The 13,657-nt window shown below is 37.7% G+C and overlaps 1 protein-coding gene across 5 annotated transcripts in view; it reads right to left on the bottom strand.

Annotated features, from left to right (window-relative positions):
* The window catches only part of NALCN (sodium leak channel, non-selective), a 227,095-nt gene that overhangs the window by 144,965 nt on the left and 68,473 nt on the right, over nucleotides 1–13,657 (bottom strand). For all 5 annotated transcript variants that reach the window (XM_061349282.1, XM_061349283.1, XM_061349284.1 and 2 more), the window contains 3 exons: nucleotides 6,470–6,612; nucleotides 6,247–6,351; nucleotides 3,398–3,484 (listed from right to left, as the gene is read on the bottom strand). In XM_061349282.1, the coding sequence (XP_061205266.1) occupies nucleotides 3,398–3,484; nucleotides 6,247–6,351; nucleotides 6,470–6,612 (335 nt within the window). The remainder of the gene's footprint in view (nucleotides 1–3,397; nucleotides 3,485–6,246; nucleotides 6,352–6,469; nucleotides 6,613–13,657) is intronic.

Raw genomic sequence — 13,657 nt, 5'->3', positions numbered from 1 at the left:
TTTTTAAAGGATTTTTTCTGGAACCTGGTGCTCAGTTTTCCTTTATTTGTGAACTGAGAGTTTCCTACTGTGCTTGTAGGAGTAAGTGACGGTACGCAGGAAGTTCTAACACACTACAATGTGTTGAAGTAATATCAACAACAGCAAAATAATGTGGTAGTGTGGGAGCCTCAGCATGCATTCATGCCAAATGGTTCAAGTTGAAATGGAAAATACAAAGATTATTTTTCAGTGACAAAAGAAAATCAATACTTTAAATCAATGCCAGTCATGGGGAACAGTGAGAATAAGTAAGAGAAGACCATAAAGCACCTTTGGGAACACTCAAAAGAAAAATGCAATGAATGTAAAACCATTATACTGAAATAAAAGCCCCTTTTCCCCACAAGAGGATAGATTTGCAAGTCAAAATCAGAAACCATACTGATACTAATTTTTCATGTTTCCACTTCCAGCCACTTTTTGAAAACTAAAGGAAACGTAGATGTCTGAGTTAAAATTCTTCAAAACCCACCAGGTTAATGCCCACTTTTCTTGCCCATCTGTCATAGTTTAGTCTAAATGCCTTTTAACTACTATGCTGCTGTCTGCAGATGTCTGCACATATTGGTTCTGTCCTACCCATATGCCATGACCCAGTGGAAAGGCAGGTGGACTCCTGGGAGAGACAAGAGGGGGTACCCTGGGAAGCACAGCAGTGCCCAGCAGTTTGGACATACCAAGACATACTGCTCACTTGCTGGAATTCCTAAACTCTTTGTAATCCCCTCTTTGCAGATCAGCTGCGACAGAAGTGTAAAGACATAGTTAGCCTGCTTATTTGTTTTATATAATTGAGCAGTTTGGTGCAACATGCTTGTGTGAGACAAAGTGAGTTACAAAGGCTCTGCACAGAGCCTACGAGGTATCTCTGTCTGATTTATTGTTTGCTGAGGAAGAACATGAGACTTGCATTGCTCCACATGCCGTTGCAGTGTACCACCTAGGTCATCAGGGCCCTGACCCGCTTTGTGTGGGAACACGACTGAACAATGTCTGAACTAGTAACACCTCAGAGACCCAGCTAGTCCATATGGAGTGTCTTCCAAAACCCGCATTGGAGAGTTTTTTATGTTACACAACACACATAGATTGCACTCTTTTGTCCATCACTCCCTACTTTAGAAAGCTGGATGTAACTCAGATAGCACAAACCCATTTTATTGGGGTGCCTCTAAAATAGCTAGCAGGTATAAACACCTCAGTAGCCAAATCTGGGAGTTACCCTTTTCCACCACAAGGAATGTGAACTAAAGCAAAGATATCTATTAAGTAGTTTTCTCAGAGTCTACAAGAAATCTGTGCTTGGCCAATAAATCAAACCAAGATTTCCAAAGTCCCTCTCAATTACTCTAGCTGTTAGAATACTTCCTCTCCCTATGCACAGTATAGTACAGAGGAAGTAAATTCTAAATAACACACTACACTGAATAAGTGGAGTTTCACCACAGCACAGACCCAGACCTATGCAACTGTTGAAAAAGAACTTTTAATAATGCTCCCTTTAGTATGTGGAGCAGTAATATTTACAGACCCCAGGGAGGAATTAATAAAACCAAACTTACTGCAAAATTTAATTAAAGTTATACAGGGCAATAGAGTCTTCACTAGCTCCTTCTAAGAACTCCGTCCTTCTCAGGATATTGAATGATGACAATATACTTAGCTAATAAAGGTCAGAAGAATGGAAATTAATTGAATGTGTCCTAAAGGCAAGGTATATATTCTCCAATCTGCTTAACTTTTTCCAAGATTCAAATTTATGCACCATGTCCCTTTCAAGGAAAAAACGCCCACCCAAACCCTTAGAAAATAACTACCACATCTCTCAACTAGACAATGCATAAAGAATGTCTTTAACGTATTGCAATGGCTTTAAATACATGAATTTTTGGAAGTCTACTATCTTTTTACTTTGTATTGACAGAACTAACAATTCATGGTGATAAATAAAGGTGTTTGTGTTAATTCAGATTTTCAAGTTTTGCTTTCTTTAGGAATATTTTGGTCTATAAGAATAAAACCTATTTTCAGTAGTATCACAATAAAATAATATTTGAACACATTTCTTTCCTTTTGACTGCTTTCCCTGGATTGACATCCAGCAACATCACAGATTATTGGAAACCCTGCAGATACTGCACAGAGATGCAGAATGAGAAAAAGCCTGTTAGTTGAACTGCAACTATAAGAAGTTGTAGCACCCACTGATGTGTGAGGTTTACGTTCCCTGGAACACAATTAACTGTGTGTTCACACAATTCCTAAAAGGAGCAAGAATGTAATACTATGTACAAAGGCATACCAGGCAAGTCAGATGATATCTGAACTTTCATCTGGAGGAGTTTTCCTTGTGAGTTCAGCTATGTTTTATCCACTTGCTTGAGACTGTTACTTAAGCATACCACAAATGATATTCCTATTGTTGTCAAAAATAAGAATTAAATTTGGAATTATCAATTAAGAAATATGCTATAATTAAATATATGGCAGTGGTTTAACAAAGCAGAAATATTTCAGAGCAGCTTGTGGAGGGGATGAAAGGTGCTTGCCAGTTTAGTGTTCAGCAATGTACATACTGCCAACAAATACGTGTATTTTAGTTTACACATTAAACTAAACATAACCAAAACTGCCAAAAATAGCAAAATCATGCTATCAGATTGCTGTCGTATATTTGGCTTTCTACTCTGAAGCAACTTTGTTTCATCCAGAAGTAAAAATATCTAACTCGCAAATAAAAACTTGAGCTGCTGTACAATATGCTGTAATAAAAAGGGATTTGTAAAAATGCTCCTTATCTTGGTCTGAATTTGTATAAACAATGAGGATAGAGTTTTACAAACTCTAAGTGTGAATATTAAATCTGGAAGTTTCAAACACTCTACGGCTTACTACCTACATGCCTCTTCCTCTTTCCTCTATAAGCTTATTTTCAGGATGGAACAAGAAAAATGAGATATTTCTGTGTTTATTATGATTAGTCATGCTTCTTGGCATATGTTATTTTATTTTGCAGTTAATAAACAAGCATTTCTGTTGTGAATAACCTAGGAATGGAATCAGCTTGCATATAAAGTCTGAGAGATAAAGGATGATTACTTATTTTATATTTAAAAATCTAAAATCTTTCTCAAAACAGAACTTTCACAAGGAATGTGTCATTCTAATTTTCTCCCTTTCAGTGTGGTGTATCTTTTTTTGTTGATTTTTAAGAACATGCCACACTGCAGAAAGCAATGGATTTAAAGAAATTTATGACTAAAACCTTTGTAGGTATTTCGCAACACAGTCTCCTTATGCCAGTATTTGAGTGGTGCTGGTTACACATAGATTTATTAAAAAAGCAATGTCATACCTGTAGACATGCAGGAGCTCTGCCCTGGGGTTTATTCACATCAACAGCCACAAGCTGCCAACCTCCAGCAGCATCTTCATGAAACATCTTGAAGGGGAAGAATGTTGTCAGAAATGTTTTATGTGCCAATAAATACAAGTGAAAAACAATATATTCCCCTTAAGGACCTGCATGCATTTTTATGATAGCTAGTCTAAAAATAAGAGGTAAATGGTTCTTATTGTTACGGAGATAAAAGAAAGCAACATGCAGTTCCAGCAGTAACAGATTCTGAATTTTACTCAGGTAACATCAAACACAGTGTTCCTATTAGTCCTAATGTAGAAACTAATACAATTAATCTCTGATCAGTTTCATTAGATAGTGGTACCTGTTCAGAATAAATTCCTTACTAAGGTAAACTTATCCTGAGGAAACAAAAATACATTGTGAACACAAAAGAAGTTTCATGGTGCATTTGGAAATAACAGACAACCTTGTCTTATTTACTGGCAAGATCATTTTACTCCAAGGATCAGACTTTATTTTTGTTACACTGAGGCATATCAAGAGTAGCTATAGAGTCCTCCTGTACTGTTACCCAGAGATTATAATTCCTGCAAATAGCTGAATGATACCCAGACTCTAATGATGTAAATGGAAAAGGCTCTCGTGACCCAGCAGTATCCACATTTTACCTCTGGAAGCACTAAGTATAGGCATTTATTTATTTTTTTCCCCTCAGAAATTAAGACATAAAAAGATGAAGACTCCTGGACATAAGGAACAGTGATAAAACATGTCTGGATATGATTAACATTGTCCTTGAAAACATCCTTGAAAGAGAATAAATGGCTTTAGCATTTTGAATTGCAGCCTGAGAGTCTGCATGTACTATGTAACAAAGTGTGGTGAAGTTCTCACATCACTCCCACCTTCTCCTTGACACCCAGCACGCAAACAAGTCACCTCAAGAACACAGCCACAGCAGCATGATTGAAGCTTAAAAGCCATCCTGAAAGCGTTCATTAAACTGGGGACAGTATCAAAATATGGTTACAATGCCCCCAAGTCCTTATTTAGCATCTCTGCACCACAGAGAGTTGTCAAGTCAGCTCAGTCCTGAGTTATTCCTCTTTGTACCATGCTTTAACGTGCAGTGCTAAAGTGCTTTACAGGAACCTCCTTTTACCATTCTCCAGAGACCCCTTCCTTGACTTTGACTCTTGGACACTCCTTTTCTATAGGACTACATTTCAGGATAAATGATTTATGGAGTGGGCAAATAAAAAAAGATATTGTTATTTTTTTCTCAAGGTTATTTCATGCACAAAACAAGGAAGGTTTTTAACTTTCCTCTGGTGCTTTCAACAAGAAAACCTGCAAGAGAACTTCTACCCTTTTTAATACAGAAAAAAAAATGGTTTTTGTAGTTTAGCAAGCTGGAATACCTTTGTGTCCCAATATGCCAGTGGCTCAGCAAAGAAAGCAATCATTTGCTTGTCTGCAGCCAACATGTGATTTTTATTTTGCATGCTGCAATTTATATTCAACATGATCATATTCTCTGGCATAATGACATAATTTGGGGTATTTCTTTTTATCTTTGAAATGCCTTAATGTTGGCTGCTTCTTGATCATCTTGTTCCAGCTTCTAGTTCACGGTATATCAGTTAAGCTTATACAGCTAAGGAATTTGTCCCATCCCTGAGATCAGAGATGAAATGAATATTAAGTTCCTCGGCCTAAGTATGCGCCATGTGGGGAAGTCCCTTTTTTCTTTTCTTTGTTAGATTTTAGATTTATATCACCAAGTCTGTTTTGACAGACATATATAGTGTAGAATTTACTGCCACAAAGTCTATTTGAGGCAGAAAATGTAACAGCAGGCATTTACATATGGATTACAGGAATATCCAGAGGAATATCACAAAATATTTAATAAATAACTTTGAAACACTTAAATCCTCTAGCTCAGAGAAAATAAATAATCTCTAGCTACAGAGGTTAGAAATATTTTCCTCATGGGCATGTCTTGCCTATCTGTCTTTCTAAGAGCTTTTCGCAGACAGTTGGTACTGGTCCTTCTTGTAGAGGGCAAACTGCACTAGCCTGAAAAAGCCTGGCCGTTTGCATGTTCAGGACACATAATATGATTGTTACAACAATGAGTGGGAAAATTTCAATCTCGACCCGTTCGCCCACATTTTTCATACTAGGTCTTTCACACTACACAGCCCACATGTAGCAGCGCCATTCCTATCATGGCTTCTTCCTACCTATTTTCTCATATTCAAGGTCCCACTTTCTGTGGCTACCTCTACAGTTAGCATGGCTCTTTCACCACCTCGGGACCTCATTCCTCCTTGGTCTCAACATGCTCTTCCCAACTCCAGGACCAGCTTCCCCAAACACTTCAGCTACCCTCCGACCTCATCCAGCTACAGCTTGCGATTTCAGCTCTTCTTCCTTAGCCCAGAACGTGATATCCAATAGCCCAGAAAGTGATATTCAATAGCAACCCTGATTCCAAACTTACCAATGACATGATGAGGAAGCATTATCCTACTATTACTATTAAAACAAAATAAAATCATAGCAATAACATACACAGCCATATAGAAAACCGTAGTACAATCTTCTCTATTATTGTTTTTTTAAGAAAACCTAGCTGGATAATATAACCTAGAATTTAATTTTGTATGAAAATTCATGTATCGACTTCAAACTATATGCGGTAACATGCAAAGTCAAATAAATCAGATAACATGGTATTTTTTTGTTATTATTATTATTATTATTATTATTATTCATTCATAAACTAAACCAAATCAACCCCCCAGGAAATCTTATCATCCCAAGTGCTTCACCTGGGTGGTGGCAGTTGAAGTAGTACTGCTCCTGGACCCCCACATCTGCTGGAACTGCACTCTAATTTCTGCGAATGTTTCGATGATGACTGCAATGAAAACATTCTGAAAAAAGAACAAGAAAGAATGGCTGACACAAAGGTCAGCAAGCAGAAAAGAGAAGAAATTCATTCTAATATGATCTACATTGCAGACAGGTTTAAAATAACACGTTTTTCAGTACCTTAACAAGCCAGGCCAGAAAGAAAATTAAGGTGATGAAATAGAAATATGAACGCCATCGGGGAAAACTGTCGATTGCTCGGTACATAAGGAACACCCATCCTTCCTGAGAAGCAGCTTCGTAAACAGTAAATATGCTTGTGCCTGTCAGAGGAAAAATGAAAATGTTTGGCATTAAGCCTCCCTGAAAGTTTTCAATATCAGCAAACAATAATCTTTTATCTGTTATATTTTCCCTTTCTCTAAAGGGTATCAGCTCTCCTCTTTTCCTTCACAGGGAATTTTTCCAGATGAATTACCATGTTTCTTCCTTTTGCAATTGAATATGAATTGGTTTCGTATCAGATCAGACTGACTCCCTTTTCTGCCTGGACACACATGGATAATCCCTTAGATGGATTCACTGACAACCCACAAATGTCTCCAAAGGCAGATTTTGTCTTTTCCTGTGACTTCAGCAGCACCCATGAGAAAAGACAGATTCCATTGAAACTATTGAGCTGTTTCAAAATTCAGGCCAGTAGCCAAGGTAGCGGCATTAACACACATGTGGTGCCTTAAAAAACATTATAGCATTTTTAAGTTGAACTTCCTACATCATCTGGGGAGAGGGGAAGATGAAAAAAAAAAAGTTATGAGGGGGCTTATGTGTTCAGAAACTGCTTTCGAATAAAGGCTATCATGCTACTAATTTTAAACTTAAGATTCAAACTCATCCTAATGTCTGAGTTGTAAGATGCTTCAGCCAGTTTCTCCTTCCTCATCTCTGCAATAAAAGCTTCAAAATAGAGACTGTGGTTAGGGCTTGTATGGCATTCCTGTTTGATGCAATTCTCTGTTCCAAGAAAGAACACAATTAAACTGTGAAATTAAACTGTGAAATCTCACAAACTGCTGTGAAATTGCAGAATTGTCCTAAAGCCACCTGCTAGCTCTGCTCCACCACTGCTTTGCTCCATGTAGTTTTTATCTTGGATAAACAGAGAGCATGAGGAGTGCTGCCCTTAGCAAAACATAGCAGCTGCTAGCAACATACAGATAGCACAAACCAGATGGCTATCTGATTCCATCCACAGGGAAAGGAGGGGTTAGTCAGAAATTCCAAGAGCCCATGAGTTTCACAAAAAAATTACACTAAATCACAGGAGCACTGTGCTGCGGCTCTCCCAATGAAATTGCATCTACGTTGTTTCCTCTGCTAACACAGGCGGGATGAACCTGGAAGTGATTTTGCCTCAGGGGGTGCCTGTTTTGTGGATAAAACTTCACTGATAAAAGAAGACGGGGATGAATGGAATTTTTTCACTCCTTTGATATGTAGGTGTTGAATGGTTAACAAGCTCATGGTGGATAGGCAAAAAATGTTAATCCTCTTTGTTAGTTTTTCTGGTTATTGGATTCCTTCCTATTTACTGCATATGGTTCTCAGGACAAAGGAACAGAAATAAAAAGAAAGAAAAAGCATTCAAGCATAGATAGCAAAACCCTTTCTGTTTCTTCAGAAAAGAGAGTGGTCTCTATCAATAGTGAAATATCCATCAGTGATTACTTCATGGGTATTTTGCATTTCAAAAATTCAAAAAGTAATGGTTCAATTACCTAATATTATACTGTTGCTGAACTGATTAAATTATTGAACAAAACAGTGCTGTTGAGGACAGGCAGAGATTAAGGAGGAAAAAAAAGGAATCTATTAAAAGTTGCTGGCTAGGAAACTGTCATTAGTCATTACCAATGGGAAAGTCACAGTGAAGATTAGTAAAATAGAGGGAATGTCATGCAAAGTATTTATAACACACACACTGGGCCATTTGCCACAGTAAAGCAATACTGTGAATGGACAAAAATGCACAATTAACCCAATTAAAATAACATGTGCTCATCTGTGATGCTAAATTAAAAATATGTCTTTTATATAAATGATCCAGGTGTTCTTAAAGCTATTAGAAAGCAATCACCACTAAGAATGTACATTCTTACTTAACATATGTGACTTGAAAGTAATGAAGTTTTTAATACTGATGCCAGGAACCATACTGTTAACTATCTCTGCAAATACTGTTTCAACTGGAAACAGAATAAAGGAATGACAGTAAGGGATCCAAAACCATGAAATTCTTTGCAGTCAAAAAGAAGAGTAATTCTTAGTTAACATCTGCCTTACTGCAGTTTTTGCTCTTTTAAAAGTTACATTTACCATCAGCAACCGATTCTATTTTTTTCTAAGTATCTTTAATATCTGACTCCATCTTCCTAAAGCCAATGCCTAAGTTAAGAAAGAGACTGTCCTTTCACAGCAGCATTCTGTTTTTCGTACCATGTTCAAAGCCATACAGAGGAAGAGAAAGTATCAAAGTTCTAATGGTGGGATACATCACAAAAAACAAGACATGAGACCTAACTTTCTGACCCATAGATCAAATGGCAAAATTCTCCTTTTCCACAGGCATCGGTATTCTATCTACCAGTGACACAGTGTCTTCTTCTACTAGTTCAGAGGGCTTAAGTCCTGACCACAGAGTGCTAAGGGTCCAATGGTTAGGGCATAAGAGCATAGGACCTCCTGGAGTTGGTCTAAGAAAAGCAGGAATATGGGTGGCAGGGTGAATGAGGGCTTAGAAACCCTGTCATCTTTTGCCAATGTCCTGAACATTCAGATCAAGATTTGTGCAGTCTAACTACAGGCATCAGCAAGACATTTCAGTCATGAAAAAGCTCTGAACCATGAAAAGGGTTAAACACAGGACTATAATCATAGCATCACAGAATAGTTAGGGTTGGAAAGGACCTTAAGATCATCTAGTTCCAACCCCCCTGCCATGGGCAGGGACACCTCACACTAAACCATTTCACCCAAGGCTTCATCCAACCTGGCCTTGAACACTGCCAGGGATGGGGCATTCACAACCTCCCTGGGCAACCCATTCCAGTGCCTCACGACCCTAACAGGAAAGAATTTCCTCCTTATATCCAGTCTAAACTTCCCCAGTTTAGGCATACTGGCATGGGTAACTTGCTGAATTTGAGAGTAGGACTTCACCATCTGCATCTAGAGTATTGTTAAATCTTAGTAAATAAAAATATCCAGAAAATATTTACAATGATTTTCCTATTTGTCTCAGTATATGGCTAAACCCGAGTGGCAAGGCAAATTAAAGTCATTCAGGAGGAACTTTCTGATGACAACAGAGGTAAAATAAAGGAATATACTTTGAATTCATTTCCTTTTGTTTGACCTTGTCTAATAAATTCCACATTTTTAGGTTACAATAAAACAAATCCTTTAACCATACTGATAGCTAATTAAAACAAGGAAAGAAAACATTTCTCAACACAAGATTAAAACTAAATAAATCCATATCATAACATGTATCAGTCTCAAAAGACTGCTTTTATGCAACCAGTAAACACTACTACCTTTGAAAATGGTTTACAGCTGCACACAGTCGTTATTAAAAATGAAAGAAAAGCAAATGAAAGATTCAGTGAAGTATAAGAAAACAGACTGAATCTTACTCAACTTATGCAACATTTTCAGTTGCTTCATACAGTATAGAAGACAGCAATCAGAAACTAACTGTATCCCTCTTACTAATAAATGTTTAGGTACATTGGCATTCAGCACTGAAATGCAGGGGGCTTATGCCTTCTTCAATACATGTTTATTTCAGTTCTATCAGCTGGGAGCATTAGCCTGAAGGGGCATGGAGGATGTAGTTGCTGTAACACCTAAATTGTTATAAGAAGATTCTACTTGTTTCCATGCCTAATCAGGGAGCAAAGTCACCTGGCTCTTCTGGGCTGTAGAGATGAACAGAGTACCAGGGAAAAAAGAATTATAAGAGGCAGAGCACATAGGTAATGATTTTCCATTTCCATTACCTATTAGGGGAGTGAAGAAACCTACCCTGGCAAAACCCTATCTTTTAAATACCTAAAGAATATAGAAGGTATTTATTTAAAAGAAATTACTCATGGTTGATAGAAGAATAATAGCATCATTATTTTACATACTGCATTTTGTATTTATGTATATTTTGTAAACAGGCAAGATTTTCTGCTTGTTTCTATGCCTCTGTGACACTACCATGCTCTGTGACATCAGCTCTTGCTATCACCAAGTCATTCAGTGAATGGACATCATGAAAAAGGAAGTGTGCTGAATAATGCTGCAATTTTATAACTGCACAATTAAAGGAGAAGAGCTAAAAGGTCATGTAGAAAATTCACTATATCTGGAAACAGAACCTTTTCCTCCTAACATGATGTGATGTTCTTGCTTCTTGATTCAATATCTCATAGTATTACAGGAAAAGAATGCATGGTGGTGAGAAGGTGTCTTTTATTAATATCTTTGTGCTATGTGATTTGTAGGTGTTCCAAGTGAGAAACAATGAAAACTAAGCTTAGGTATGCCATCAACTCCAACATTTTCTGCATGCATAATCTATGTCTATTGACTACATTGGTTTACCATGTCAGCATTCACCCAGTTTTCTTGTGCCTGCTGTGAAACTGCCAAGAAAGAAAACCTACAGAAAGTCCACTTTATGTAAATGAAAAAAAAAGGTAAAATTCTTGATTTTTTATTATTTTCTTTCTTAGTGAGGAATTTTTCGGGCAAGTACAAACGTTATTAAAAGCCTGAAATCCTACATATTGTCACCCATAAAATGCTTCATATGCCAGCCCGGCAACAGGCTCCTTCTCCTTACTCTCCAGTGACCACTAGATGGCGATCGTGCACCTCGGGCACATCTGCAACATCAGGAAGAGGGGAAGCCACCACCCTGAGCGTACAGGGTGATAACCGCCCGCTGCGCTCGCAAAAGGATTGATTTTTCTATTCCCCGGCAAAACTAAGCAGCCTTCTAGCAGGCGCTGCTGCCTAATTTAGCATTCTTTGTTGTGCTGAATACTGTGCCTTCCTTAAGATGTTTTTGTGAATGTTACGTCCATAAAGAAATGACCTTTTGCTTAGCTATATGGAAATGTTGCCAACCCTGTTTCTGTCCTTGCTCACTTTGACTGATAAAATCATGAAGCTGAATGCTCCTGCAAGGCATGGATATTCCCACTGACCAGTCAGCTTTTAATTATGTCTTACCTTTCAGTATCAAGGTGTTTGCACAACACTGCATGCAGTCAGGATTTTCCAGCTGGATTACATTATCACTTTGGTGAAACTAAAAGGGAGCAAAAATTGCCCAGAAATGCAAGGACAAAGTTGTTAGCACTTCTGGGAAGTAGCTGGTACATGGGTCTGAAATTAACAAGATCGAATCCTGAATGGCTTCATGGGGTTTCTTGCTTGTCTCTGAGTGAGCGATTTAGTCTATTTGACTCTCCCAAACCAACTCACATCACCTAGTTTGCCAGCCACCAGAAAGAAAAGAATTAAAGTGAAACATGCCAATGCTCTGGTCCTCTGTTGAAACCTCAACTGCCAGCGCCATTTTCTTGTGACTAAGCTGTGGAAAAGATAGCAAAACAGAAACTCTGCAGAGCAGGACAAACAGATTGCCAGTCTGAGCACAATATTTTAACCCTTGTGACTTCAAACATACAGTAATTATATGTTATTGATTCTTCATTTTGAAAATGTTTCCTTATGAGATGAAGCTTTCACATATGACAGCACACAGAGACTGTATGCGTAAAACTGACAATAAGGAGAGAAGGACACAGTGCATATGTAAGTGCTAAGATCAATGCAATTTGTTCTACAGACTTAGTAATGGAAAGATGGAAAGTCAGCCAAGTTTCAGAGAAAATGTTGATGGACTTAGCTGCACCATTTTCAAGTATTTTAGAAATCTGTTCACTGTCCAAAAGTGTTAGCTTACTAATATGAATGTAGCAATGCTGGCATATGTATGGACTGCACAGGGTAAGCAGAAGCATGGCAGTTCATGCTCAGTTCATAGAATCATAGGATCACGGAACACAGAAGTTAGAAGGGGCCTCAAGGATCATCTGGTTCAACCTTTCTAGGGAAAGCACGATCTAAACTAAATGTCTCAGCACCCTTTCCAGCTGAATCTCAGAAGTGTCCAACTCTGGGGAATCCACTACTACCCTGGGAGATTATTCCAATGGCTGACTATTATGAAAAATTTTCCTCTTGTGACAGGTCAGAAACTCTTCAGTAGTTAACTTGCGCCCATTACCTCTTCTTTTTTCCGTGTGACTCCTTGTAAAAAGGAAGTCTCCATCTTTGTACCTACCCTTTAAAGGTACAGTATTTAAATAAACAGTATTTAAAGTTATTTAAAGTATTTAATAATTATACCATTAGTCTCCCATGTGATAGTGGTCATGCTCCCTGATGTAATATTTTATGTTTTAAAAAAAGAAACCTGTTTTACATTTGTGAACAAGTCCATGATGTAAACACAGACAAATTACTTTAGAGGTGCATGTTTACAGCTATCAGCCAGACTAACATTTATATTTGCTTTTCTTTAACACTTTTTTGACTAAAATAATAATCAGCTATGTATTCACAAATAACAACAAATAGGGAACCAAAATGTCATCAGAGCTCATAAGATGGCTTTATATGCATAAATACTGTCTGCTTTTTCCTTTTTGTCATTACACAGCTGTAGTGCTAATATGCACTTTCTCTTAATAATCACTGGGGTTTTTTTTATGTGTACAGCAACTTCACAAACTCTGCTGGCAGTTGGTGAGACTCTAGGAAATGCTGAGCTGTGATTTGTTCACACCTCTCACACCACTACCTGAAAGCTCTGCAGCACAGTCAACCACTCCCATCTCTCGTTTCTATGATTTCCCCTAAGGAGTATCTTTAAGGATGCAATTCTTTGTGGATTCCTGGGCTCCCATCCTCAACAGAACAGGCAGAGCTTCAGGTTGGATCCTGGAAGTAGGACATTGCGTAGTTGTGCTTTTCCTCATCAGACAGTAAAAGTGTAATAATACTTACTTTTCAGATCTAGAAACCAAGAATACAGAATCCCTAGACCTTGGTTAAGAGTAACAAACACTGTGAAGATGGGTCTGTCACCACCTCAATCTTTTCAATGAAATGTCTCTGATTTAAAGTACAGTCATAGAAGATCAAAAGACTGCTACAATAAATGTTATGACAAAACTGTGTAACATAAAAAACGTTCAATAGAAGAAGAAACTCTATAATTTATATAAACATATTCCTTTGAAA

The sequence above is a fragment of the Neopsephotus bourkii genome, unplaced genomic scaffold, assembly GCF_033783945.1.
Source record: "Neopsephotus bourkii isolate Nb327-2 ecotype Australia unplaced genomic scaffold, CSIRO-AGI_Nbou_v1 NB_398, whole genome shotgun sequence".
Classification (NCBI taxonomy): Eukaryota; Metazoa; Chordata; class Aves; order Psittaciformes; family Psittacidae; genus Neopsephotus; species Neopsephotus bourkii.
Note: the sequence above shows the minus strand (reverse complement) of the source record. Positions and strands in the feature narration are given on the sequence as shown.